This window comes from Aythya fuligula, chromosome 23 (genome assembly GCF_009819795.1).
Source record: "Aythya fuligula isolate bAytFul2 chromosome 23, bAytFul2.pri, whole genome shotgun sequence".
Taxonomy (NCBI): domain Eukaryota; kingdom Metazoa; phylum Chordata; class Aves; order Anseriformes; family Anatidae; genus Aythya; species Aythya fuligula.
The window spans coordinates 5,316,144-5,329,218 of record NC_045581.1 but is presented as its reverse complement, the minus strand read 5'-3'; the positions used below and the strand labels follow the sequence as shown (position 1 = coordinate 5,329,218).

The window sequence follows — 13,075 nt, the reverse complement described above, 5'->3', positions numbered from 1 at the left end:
ATTGAAACCAAGAATAACAAAAGCAAAGTTTAGTCTTTGAAAATCAGATTTTTATAACGCAAACAGTAGCGAAGTCTTTGGAAAGATGAAATAGATGTTGCTATGCTTAGCATACAGCACTTGTCTGCTGTTTGCTGAGCTTTAATACCCAGTGTGAGAACAGATGACAGCAAGTTCTCTTCTAGAAAAATATAATACTAGCTTTCCCCACCCGTAAGAAAACTCAAGAGGGGGAAGTAAAAAAAAAATCTCAGAATAGCAAAGAAAGTAATCTGAACATGCCACCATTACCAATAAATCATGTTTCATCTTCATTGCAGAAGGATTTACTTAAATACTCTCATGAAGGACCAGTGGAATCAAAGTGAAATCAAAAGATGGAACTGGCTACATAAATGTCAATCTTTATTCAATCTCCCAGCATAGTACATGACTTGGGTGCTTCAAATTAATATTAAAAACAAAACCGAACATAAAAAGAAGACTGCTGAAGGAAGATCTCAGGGGTTAGGACGTTGCTTTTGGAAGGAGTATATTGTCTACTTCATGGATGCCATCTTTGTCAATGAACCGGGCATTGAAAGAGGTCAGGTTTAAGATGAAGCGTTTCTTAAGCTGTTCAAAAGACAAAAAGACAAAGGAGATGAGATTCATTCAAAGCTTAAAAGAGGAGAGCATAATTTAAGGAATATGCTGTTGCTCATCAAAATCTCCATCCTGGTTCTTGTTTCTAACAGTCCTGGTGACCTGAACTAAGGTGTTTTTCACAACTCAGGAAGTGTTTAGTACAAGTTTCTGTTATAATACTAGCCCTGTTAGACCAGTCTAGGCTAGAGGTACAAAATACAAAGGTCTTTTAACACAACAGGCATTTAAGGAGGAAGACAAACAGAGTGGGCTACAACTTCAGGCACAGGGTATGTATCAAAAAGATACTTTAAACAGAACCTCTTTAGAATACTTCTTTGTAATGTTTCCCTAGAACTTTCTTCCCAATTATATTAAATTCAAAGACAAGGACAGAGAATGTTTTCCTACAATAAAAGCCTTGGAGTCTGAAAGGGTATGTTTACATTAAAATTGATTATGAACTTTAAGGTCAAATCTTCACCCCAATTAGACTTAGATATCACTTCACAAGCTGGAAGAGAAGTACACTTGGAAGTATCTACTAGTTAAGTGTAATACAAGTAACAGAGGGATGCTTGCATTACATTCAGAAGCAACATAAAAGAAAGTCAAAGACAGTCTGTATCAATATTATGCTAAGCATGAAAGAAGCAGAAGTAAAGAAAGCAATTAAGCTTAAAGTTTATGTTCTGGAGGATGCGAACCATGCTAAGACAATGCAAGCACCCACAAATCCTTTTCCTCAGTAGCTATTCTACATCTGGTCAATATGCATTTATTATCCCTTCCGGCAAAGACAGCCAAAAATGCGACAAGAACAGGAAAATATCAGCAAATGAATGCAAACAAACATTCCTTTCTCGGGTTCACAAGGGCCCAAGTTTGGCAACTCACCTCCTCTAGACATTTCTTTAGGAGCTCCACAGCTTCCTCACGTGTGATACCTGAAACAAAACATCCACAGATTGATTTAATTAGAGGCCATCTCTCTCACCAGAAACTTTATTAAATTTAAACAACTTTTCAGCTGAGCACCAAAAACTCTACTTCCCAGCTCACAGAAAACAATTTCCAGATGTACTGAGGACGTCCTGCGCTGAAGCACTCACGCTGCAACAAGCCATTGAGAATCAATTTGTTACACTGAATGGGAAGCATGACGGAATTTTGCCTCCCATGGCCAGGGACCGGGCTTTGGAGAAGTCCAGCCGTCTCTCTCTCCTTGAGTTTATTACAGTTTTAAATCAGCTCCATCTGTCCACAGCCGGCTGCAAGTCAGTGACAGTAGGCGGAGATCGGTTTTGGTGCTACGTTCCCTGCTGGGTATTAGTTTTAATAATGGGAAAGGCACGTGTGTGATGCCCCTGCTATTCTCACACATTAGGATAAAAAAGCCAGCACTGGGTAAGGATGGCAAGCCATGACAACCTATTGCGGTTCACTGCTTTTGTTTTCACAAAAAAGTTGTAAAAATGAAGTACTATCATTTTCTAGAGACATGGCTAGGAGGCAGTTAAGCTCTGTGGATCTCAAAATTTATTTCTAAAGTTTGTTCCAGACCCACATTCATTGTTCAGGAAGAACTCCCATTAAAATAAAGCTGCCAGTTCATAGCTTCTTTTCTTGCAGTGGATAGATGAAAGGATTACTAAGTAAATGTCTTTGCTGTGAAATTAAACTCGGCTTTGCACACAGTAAGGAGTAAAGCAGTTTTGTGGCTAAAGCCAAAGATGTCAGATTAACCATAGTCCCAGCTTAGTACATTTCCTCTTCTGCAAAATGGGGATGGAGCCACGTTTATTCTTTGGCAATGTAAGAACTGGATCACAATTGTAAAATTAAGACTTCAGACAGTTACAAATATACAGGAATTATGACCAACAGCTGCCACATGGATAAAACTGTAAAACAAACCAATTGATCTTCATCAATGCTTCAGAGCTGTGAGGTAATCTTCCTAGGAAGAAATAACTTTTCACCTGTATATTTTTTATGTATCATACAGATACACTGATATCTGTGCATTAACAGATATATCCAATTCAAGATACGAAGCAAAAAGATCTGGGACTGCACTTTGAAGATTGATACTCTGGGAAAATCTTTATCATAGGTACAGACAAGCAAGTAGAAGATAAAGTTATCAAATTGCTATTTATTAAAACCAGACTACTAGCAGCAAGCGGTCCAGGAAAGTCTAGTCATGTTCTAGAATAAATTGGAACTTCCTTCGCTTCCAGTCTGTTATGCTTCGAACAGGAAAACACCAAGGAGTTGTCCAGTTTCACATTACCATTTCAGCAAAAACAGAAGGCAATCTTTAAAGCTGCATTTAGTCTAACAAAGTCAAGTTCAAATCCGCAGCACCACAGCAATTGTGCGGGACCACCTGACTCAGCAAATGTCAAACTCACACTTCAAACCTTTGCGTTATTCATCAGCAACAGGAGAATTTTCTTCTCCACAGGCTCCACTTACCTGGCTTGTAATAGCGGTCGAGGATGCTGAGGGTGAGGAACGCACCATATCCGTGTGCTGCAAAAGGAGCTTTAGCCAGAGCTGCCAGATAATCCATGTAATAAAGGGCAGGACCTTCATGGTCGTCATAGCCAGCCAGGAGAAGGTTGACATGGTAAGGGGTCTACAACCAGGAACAAGGTTTTCATTAAAGCAGACACACACAAGTCTTTGAATCTTAATTACCCATGCCATATCCAGAATTGCAACATAGCTGTTTCACAATTCTTTGTGATAAAATGGCTAGCAGCTACATCAACACTGTCTGCAGGAGATGCCGGGCTTCTATCTAAAAGCAAATCAAATCTTTTGGTAACATGGAATGCAGAAGCAAAAACTGTACCACTCCCCTGACTTTTTTTTTTTTTTTTTAAAAAAGCTTTCATGGCACATTCAAACTTAAAATGAAAACTTTAATTATGTCTCCACATAAGATTCTTTCATCTGAACATAAAACTTGAGAATTTTTACTGTCTGCATGGCAGCACAACACGAACATTCTGCGCTTTATAAGAACTTCTTTGTTAATTTAATATGCTCTTTTCTCAGTCACACTACTGTTAACCATTGACCATTTTAGCACATGAAAGCTCATATACAGTGCAGCGTGAACAGCTGTATACAGTGTTACCCTGTCTTGTTAATTGGCAGTTAGGTTTTTACTGCATGTACCAAATTTAATCTTTACTATTTGGCTCAGCTGATCACATGAAGATCTAAGGAACTGGTTCCTTTCCATTTAAAACTGACTCTTAAGATACGACAACATTACTTTAGCAACAGCTTTTTGTTTAGTTGGAAACTGTTTACTTTTTACACTAGAAATTCAGTCTGCTTCAGATTCTCTCTTCTGATTCTTATTTATGACTTCAGCAACACCCTATCAGGTAACATTAGTAAATAGCTCTCTCTAACCCCAAAAGACCACGGAACTGCATTAATGTAATCATGCCTTTTTATTGTTCTTTACTTGCAAGCTTAGCAATTCCTGAGCAGTTTTCTTCATGTTTTAGGCTTACTGTGTTTTACCATAATGGATAAAGCAGGTGTCCCCATGTCTTCCAATACAAACACTTTAAGATCACGAGGCATGTATATATTGTATTATTTTTAAATGTAAATTCCAGATTTTTATGAGCCTTATACCTTTTCAAAAACTACCTTTATACAATGCTGGTATTTCCCATATTTTTATATATTTCTTATTAATTATAGTAACATGATATCTCTCAAAATGCTCAAAAATCTGGACCAACAAAGCAACAAAATTAGGACATTATTAGAACAAGCAGATGATTTCAGTATAAAGCCAAAACATTAGCTTTTGCAGAGGAATAAGGTCATTTTGATAGTAAGCATAGCGAATTTCCACTCAAAAACCACAAGATACTGTATTTTGACTTTCACCAGATAAAAAATAAAGCAGGTTACAGTGTTACAGTTCTACCAGACATGTCACTAAATTGTGTGATTAATCTTCAAAGCATTTCAGCATATTTGAAACCAAGTTACTACGCAGCTGTATTCATTTAATTAGTCTGTATTTCATTTATTCTCAAATATCACAAGTTGATCTTTAAAAGCCATGACACATGACACAAGATCACTCAAATTACTGTGTGACTGAATTACCAACACTGGTACTCAACAATAAACAAGTGGTGTTATACAGACTGAAATCTGTAAGCTATTTTTCAGTCTTGAGTTCTCCCACTAACAGGCTATGAGAACTTCTTAAATGCAAATAAAGTGTCACCCTATCATCCTCTTATTCAGGAAAGGCAGGATCTAAACTCTAGAAGATAAACATAATCTATTTACTGATGCCATGATTGCAATTGAAAATCACAGGCAATTTGATATGTTAATATAGGATTAACTCAAAGTTTCAGAGAGACAACTTCAGCACCTCTAACAGGCACTTAATGTAAAGGAGTAATTCACTTGGGGGGGGGGGCGGGTTAACATTTATCACTAGTGCAAAAAGTCTCCCTTCAAATAATAGTTAATATAGATAACAGCATTTCCCCTTTGCCCAGACCACCACAATCTCCATTTACTGGCAGAATTCATGTACACCAAGACTTGTTCCAACGGAGCAAATTCAAGGTCAGAATCTAAAGGAACATCCAGGCTACAACGCTTCTGAGCCAAGGCAGCTTCCTAGAAACATGAAAATTGTGCAGGTTTTCCAACTTGAGAACTAACCCTGTTAGTCTCCCAGCATCTTAGTAACTATGGTACCTGAAGCAAAAGGCAATAGCCCGTTACAGAAAAATGCTACTCCTGTAATGCCTCAGGCTGCGTGGCAAGTCCTAAAGCCTTCAACTTCGTTGTTTCCCTGTAGCTGGCTGCATCTTTAGCCAGGAAAAAAAAATCTGCCAAAGGAAGCAGAGGGCATTTGCCATGAAAATGGTAACACTAGCATTGCAGCATTTAACATCCCAAATCCCTAACACCCATCAGTCCCAGTGAGAACAAGGGGAAACAAAGACCACAAAGAAAACTTTCACTGCATCCTGCGTGCCAGGACTGGTATTGTACACCTCAAACTTTTCAGTTGGGTTTACACAAGAGGACTGACTCATACCCTCAGACACTGACACTTATCCTCAGAGTGTAGTGAGATGCAGGCTCTAACGAGGGCTGCTGTGATTAAAGGGCCACCAAACTCATCAGATGGGCTATCACTCCACAAGAGATTCATTTTTTTTTCTCCCCCCAAACTCGCCGCTGTATTACAGGCAATATTTCTCATTGCAAGTAGCTTTGCACTTTATGCTGTTTGATTTAAAATAACTACAGCAATTAAGGGATGTGTGAAATTCTTCAGAATTTACAGCTGAAGAGCACAGTTGTGATAAATACACTCAAACAACAAGATCAGCAACGGGAGGCTGGGCGGTGACAAGCAGCGGTGTGACATCTGGCGGAAGCCAAAGTCACAGCAAGGGGGAGAAAGGTGGGCGTGAGGAAGCATCCTGCCAAGCGTGGACAAGGAGAGAGGAACTGACAGTCTTCCTTTGGACTCAGGCCAGCCTCTGTCACCTATAATTAAACATAGCATCACAACACAACGAGAAGCTGAACTTTAAAGGGTATGGGGGGCAGGAGGGTGTTTTTCCTATTCCCCCCCCCCGCACACTCTGTAATATGTTGAATGTTCAAACGCTGGCACTTGATCCATCAGGTGAATCAAGCATGATGCTGGAGAAGGCAACAGGGAAGAGGAACTATAGCACCACTCACCTATTCAAAAGCCAACTGTCTGCAAGGCAGTTTCTTGGTTTGCCCCGTTTAAAAGATATAAATTGAGGTCAGATTCTTTTCAGACACTATTTTGGAGAATAAACCCACGCTTTAAAGAAGTGTTCTGAAAAAACACGCTGGCTATTTAGTAAAAGAAAAGAGCACAGTAAGGTAACAGCCTTAAGTTACAAGCCCAACCTCATTACATGTGAATGCCAAAAAGGAAAGCCATCCCCAGGACACAAGCAGCACTCAGTCTGATCCACACGGTCTGTCCCAATCTTGGCAGGCGTTCAGAAACTTCAAACTGAACTCATCGTGCCTGGCAGATCAAGTTTTACTTGCCTGAACGGTAAATCCTAAAGCTTAGCACAGCCCAAATTGATGAAATTGCACTAAGGCTGAACTCTCCAGTCCTAGCAAGCACACCACAGGTCTGAGACATGCCTGGTACCTAAAGTAACGTCCTCAGAACAGAGAAAGGTCGTTGTCAATTTGAACAGAAAGAAGCCAGCATTTTATTGACCTCATCACATATTTATACTCTGGCAACAGCTCTATGTTTGCATGCCTTGCTGAAGCTGCAACCATATTGATAAATTTTGAAACCATTCTAATTACAATTTAAATATAGTATTTCACAGATGTCTTCCTGTACCAGCTGGCTAACACTATTTGTTTTCCCCATTGATTTTTCATGCCAATCCAAAGCCCTGTTTCTCCTCAGCACACAGGGCTCACAAGCAAAGCCACTGACTGTGTGAACTCAGACGGTGGTTAACAGTGCAGAACAAACCCTGTTTTGGGCTGGGCCATGACAATTTTATAATGCCTTAAAAGTTTCTGTTTCAGTATGGCCAGTCCCCTTCACGTACCTTCTAGCCCTTCATAACGGACTGCTCTACATGGCAAGATGGCAATACAGCAACAAACCAAGTGCCTTTTCCCCATAAGACTCTCTACTTCTAAACTTGTTTTCCTGCTCCTAACAGGAGCTGGTGGCAAGTTTCACCTGTAAGTTTTTATCAACCACATAATTAATAGCCTCCAGGAATCCAACACGCAATTTAAATAGATAGGGAGAGCTAGCGTTAATCCTTGCAATCCACAAATTAGAGTAAAAAAGGTAAGATAATCCACAGGGAAAAAAAAATCTGATGGCAAGGTTTGTATCATCAAGCTCTAAATCCACAAACAAACCACGATGTGCTATGTTTAAAGAAAAGGAGCTCTCCCTGCAGCGCAGAGATCGCTGTAGTGTGACAGTAGTGTCAGAGTGCACCACTTGCTCCAGGGCACTGCCATCTGCAACAGCACAACGTTTTGTCTCCGGTAAATAAACACATCTGCCTGTGCCAGTGTCCTCCCCACTGTGCTGCCCATCTGGAGCAGGTGAGCTGGAAGGCAAGCGTGGGCTCAGGAAGCAGGGGAGACACAGGGAGGATCAGGCCTCAGGGGACAAGGCAGAAAAGACAGTACCACATCATGCCAGGCAAGCTTGCCAAAAAGCCCGTTACATTACTCCTGTTAGGGGTATTTTATATCCTAAATAATCCTCAGCACTATTATTTCACTGACTCGCTCTACACAAACTTCATTAATTTGAAAACCCGCTGCATTTGGTTGTCATCCACGTCAGATATGAGAACAGTGACATTAGGTTGTTCCTGTGGATTATGAGATCTTCAGGAACGGTCTTTACCTCACTCCACACACGTGTAATTCCCAGCAACACAACTCTGAGGTTGATACTGGCCTGCACGTGCTACTGTAAAACATGATTTCGGGCCTGTGATGTATACCGTTGGAACAAACTATTATCACCTGTCCAATCCCTGACAGATTTGTTCAACTTCACTGTCAACATCCTCTTTGCTCTTGTTTTGATTTGTATGATGTGTTGGGAAGAATGCTAATGAAGCAATTCCTAACCTTGGATCTTTACAAGTCTGTTTGCCCCTCCTGAAAACATCCCAGGATTTTACAAAAAGAATCAAGTCCTTTTTCCTGGGGAAGAAACAGTTTTATTTAACCACGCATTATACACATTTATCCAGCCTGGAAAGCAAAAGTCCATGGATACTACCTTGTATCCAGCCAAGATGAGAGACAAACAGAAGTCCTGACTTCTCCACTATGCTTCAAAGGGTATCCCAGCATGACAGCTGGGAAGTGACTTGTGGGATGCATTTATTAGCAGTACTTTGAGCAATTACCATGAAGAAAAAAAAAAGCAGTCATTGCAGTTTGGTAACTTGAAAAAATACAGCTCCAACTTGGATTTCTTTTACTGAAAGCCTCATGTTTCTGTTTACAAAAGGGACTTATTTTGCTAAGTACATCAAACAGCTTTGCTGTATTAAATCATTTTCCAATAAGATTAAACGGATCCAGTGCATTTGCATAAAAACTAATCTCAGTGTTAAAAAGGCTTAGTTGACTTAGCTGTCTGCAGTGTTTGCGACAAAATGTTTACTGGACCCAAAGCTGGAATTCCAAGACTAAAGTTGTAACACTTATTGGTATGTGATAACTTTTTTGAATAAGCAATTTAGATTTTAATAAAAACATATCACTTCAAAGCAGCTTCACCAGTAAAGACAGAAGCCGGCACCTTTTCATCAGACTCCATTACTTAAAAATAGAAGCTTTCCCCTGTAAGCCTCTGCCAAGCTCTTTCAGCTATTACTCACTCGACTTCGAAGATAGTCAGCTAGGTTTCGTCGTGTAAAATTTGCAGCTGCAGTAGGAGACAGTTCATAACCTGCAGAAGAAGCGTGTATTTGGTAACAGGGCAAACCCACATTCATTATCACACTAAAATAAAACAGCTCCAAAAAAGTAAAATACCCCACAGGTACATAGCCTGAATTTTTCAGCCAGGTATATCAGGAAAACCAGGGACAGTTATCACACCACAGACATCAAGGGAAATATTTTACTTGAACTATTATTGTCTTTTATTTATATAACAAATAGGCTAGTACAGCTTGGAAAAACTTCATGTCTGATGTAATATATTCCAAACTTTACTTCATCCTGCTTTATTACCACATTTACTTAACACTTAAAGTACAGAAATCCTTACAACTAGAGAAGCTTTGAGAACAGAAGTTTCCCCCAAACATTCGACTAAGCTACACCCATCATTAACTCTCTGCTTCCCAACCCTCGGTGAATCACTGTTATCTTTCACTTACCATTTCGCATTTTGTAGAGCTGAACATTTTTCTGGATGTATTCTGCAAACTGTACAGTGTCTCCAGCCTCCCCAACACACAGGAGTAAGATCTTTTCGCTCATCTTAAACATTTTGTCATGGTCTAGGTAAAGAAAAACAACATCAAGAGCCATGGTCATAAGAAAGAATTATTTTGCTAATAGCACAGTGATTTCTTTCACAAAAAACACATAAGTCACAGACTGAGAACTCAGCTATGTCCTGAAACTACCAAAAAAGTCTTCCCGAGCAGACACTAGCACTCAGCTTCTCACAGTTGATGGTGTAGTACACCAGGCCTGTTAAGCACATCACTGAGAGAAATAAAAATGAATTTTTTCTGAAGTGCTTCCTTCAGAAGGGAGACATTGCAGAAACGTATGATCTTTGTCACAAAAAAATGACAAACTTCACACAAAATATTGTGTTCAGATGAAATTCAACATTATACATGGTACCTCTCTGACTCAGGAATAAGAACTCTGCTTCAGTGACCATTCGATTTTATCTAAATATACCGCATAAAGAAAAAAAAACACTAAATTATCAGCACAACACAAAACAATACTAGAGAATCCAGAACCAAATTCCATCCTTTCCTTCTGATATCAAGAATTGTTCAAAAAAACAGCTATTTACATGAATGAAGCTAAAAAGTTTCTGTTTGTCATTGCTTTTGACAAAATCACCACATGTAAACACTGATTACAAATTATAAGACAGTCCACAAATAACTGGAACGTAAGGAACAGTAAGCTAGACTTTTAACTGCAGTTTCAACAACTTGCCAGAGTGTACTACAGGAAATCCAAGTTGTCATGACAACACCACCGAAGCCCATTCTGCACTCACTCTAGCACCGTGGCCTCACCTCATTAAGAGGCTACTGCTCTGATGAGACAGTTGGCATGCGAGGAAAAGCACTGCTCTGTACCAGTTAGTTCTAGGGAACATCACTGCGTCTCCATGCCTGAGCTTCCCTTTCGGTTTCAGTTTACTAAATACTGCTGAATAATCCCTGCTGCAAGATACACAGGCGGTGTCACAATCCTCTGATGTGATTCGAGGGGATCCTGAAGTACCTAACGACTGCGCAGAACCTGCTTATCTCCAGAGTCTGGGCAATCAGTCCTTGCAATCTATTTACTACTCCAATTTAATTCTACAGACCCAAAGTAAAATACAGTTATGGGTAAAGGCACTGCTAACTCTAACACTGAAGATTTAAGAGAAAGTTTATCATTATTACAGTTTAGCACTTTTTTTTTTTAAAAACAGTGCTTCTAAAACACTGTGTTTGTATTAAGGTCACTGCACCTTAAAACCATGCTTCTAGCCCAGCTTATTGGGACTGCAATAAACAGAAGCAGAAAAAATCATTTTCCTGAATTTCAAGGGCTTGAGAAACCCCCAGATTTCTTTCTCTATGTAAAGAAGAAAACAAGATGTTAGTGGCTCATATACCTCATGCTATGAATCCCACAGTGCCTTTACTCCCAGTTTTTAATTTTTTTCATGAAATACCTTTTACCAGGGGCACAGCTAGCACCAAGCACTAACTCCACCCCGCTTATTCCTTCAGAACCCCCCCCCGCAGCACTACAGCGGCACAGGACAAGGCCTGGCATAACGAGCTAACACCTCCCCGAACCGCAAATTAACGTGACCGCTCAGTTAACTCATCACAAAGCACAAACCCCTCACAGGACCTCAGCCCCCCGGGGGCTCTCCCCAGACCCAGCCCCACCGCGCCCCCCCCCCCCCCCCCCCGAGGCGAGGCCGGGCCGGGCCCCGACTGCGGCCTCCCCCCGGTACCGGGCCTCGCCGCTCACCGTGCTTCATCTGAACGATGCTGGAGGCCGCCACCGTGTCCGCGGCCACCAGGACGTAGTCAGGGCCCTGGATGCCGATCAGGTACTCCATGGCCGCCCCTCCGGCCCCGCCGTGACACAGCTCAGCGCCGCCGCCGCCGCCGCCTCCTCCTCCTCCTCACGCCGCCGCCTCTCACTGCGCACGCGCCGGCGCAGCGCGATGACGTCACCGCCCTCCACAGGCGCCTGTGGAGGAGTGTGGGGGGGGGTATTGGTCACATGGTGCGCGCGCCGCCTGAGGGGAGCGGGGCCGGAGGGTGGGCACTTAGCCCGTTTGTTTTTTATCGCTTCTGGCCCGTTTTTGTAGTATTTACCCCGTTTTTTTGTAGCTCCTGCCCCGTTTTAAGGCGTCTGTCCCTTTATTGTAGGCCCTGCTCCACTTTGGGTAGCCTCTGTCCCGTTTTATGTAGCCCCTGCCCCATTTTTTATAACTTCTGACCCCTTTTTTGTAGCCCCTGTTCTGCTTTTGTAGCCTCTGCCCTCTTTTTTGTATTCCCTATCCCCTTTTTTGTATTCCCTATCCCCTTTTTATATTCCCTATCCCCTTTTTTGTAGCCCTTGCCCCCTTTTTTTAGCCTTTGCCCCGTGTTTTGTAGTCCCAGCCCCCTTCTTATAGCCTTTACCCCATTTTGTAGCCCTTGCCCCCATTTTTATGGCCCCTGCCCCTGTTGCAGGGCTGGCGCCACTCAGGAGAGACTCACAGGGTCTCGTGGTGGTCATGCACCCTAGGGGTGATGGAGGTTTGGGGGGAAATCTGGCATTCCCCTCAAGCACATGTGCTGGATTTTGGGTTTGGGACAAAAATCTGATGAATAGGGGTCTGTGGTACCACTGCCGGCCAAAATGTGCCTTGTTCGCTGTTACAGAGCAAATTTCCATGGCAATGGCTCAAAGGAGAAGCATAGAAAACATCTGTAAATGCACGTCCTGCTTCTGCCTTGCACGCTTTGTGGAATAAAACCAAGCTGGCTTGCCTCGTGTGTCTGCTAGAGCAGAGGGCTCTGCTTAATATTGAAGCTCTGTGGAGGTCCAGTAGGAAAGGAAAACACTCCAAACCCTGCCCTGTGAGGCAACAGTTCCTTGGGCACAAATTCTTTCGGAAATAAAAGGCTGGCACTCCTGCAGCCTCTGATCTGCGTACTCAAAGGGAACTGAACTGTGAAGAAAGATGGTGAAATCCTTCCAGCAGCGAGGGAGTGATTTATTCGCTGCCCATCTTTCTGTGTCAGGAACGGCCAAGCGGTGCCAAGCGTGGAGCCAAGCCCGAGCCCCAGCGTGGGCTCCCTGCGGCTCCCGCTGCGGTCGGCAGCGAGTACCGGGTGCTGCACAGCCGATAACCGAGAGCGCGTTCAGCCTGTCTGGTTCCTGCTGCCAGCCCCAGCCCACGCAAAATCCCCTGCAGCCACACGGGCAAGCCCTAGCCTGACTCACCTACCAAGCCAATACAGGCTTTTTTTCTTTTCCCTGACGTGTCCGTGCCAAACACCAAGGGAAAACTCCCGAGCTGCAGCTGTGCCTGCTGCTTTTCTGATCCGTTGGTGGCTTCAGAAGTCCTCCGTGAGTTCAGCTCAGGGATCTTGGGTGGTAT

The 13,075-nt window shown here is 42.3% G+C and overlaps 1 protein-coding gene across 1 annotated transcript; it reads right to left on the bottom strand.

Moving 5' to 3' along the window:
• Window positions 1-384: 384 nt before the first annotated feature.
• Window positions 385-11,598, bottom strand: PSMB2 (proteasome 20S subunit beta 2). The gene is made up of 6 exons (XM_032202390.1): window positions 11,449-11,598; window positions 9,597-9,719; window positions 9,090-9,160; window positions 3,109-3,271; window positions 1,525-1,574; window positions 385-615 (listed from the first exon to the last, which is right to left on the bottom strand). Exons 1-6 carry the CDS (start codon window positions 11,537-11,539, stop codon window positions 508-510), a joined length of 606 nt encoding a protein of 201 aa, XP_032058281.1. The 5' UTR covers window positions 11,540-11,598; the 3' UTR covers window positions 385-507.
• Between the last annotated feature and the right edge of the window lie 1,477 nt (window positions 11,599-13,075).

Bases quoted from the DNA above. Each gene is read 5' to 3' on its own strand.
- PSMB2 (XM_032202390.1), bottom strand. From the start codon at position 11,539: ATGGAGTACCTGATCGGCATCCAGGGCCCTGACTACGTCCTGGTGGCC. The intron at 9,161-9,596 runs GTAAGTGAAAGA...CTTCTTCTGCAG, and splicing joins GCTCTACAAAATGCGAAATG to GTTATGAACTGTCTCCTACT. The intron at 1,575-3,108 runs GTAAGTGGAGCC...GTTTTGTTTCAG, and splicing joins CGACCGCTATTACAAGCCAG to GTATCACACGTGAGGAAGCT.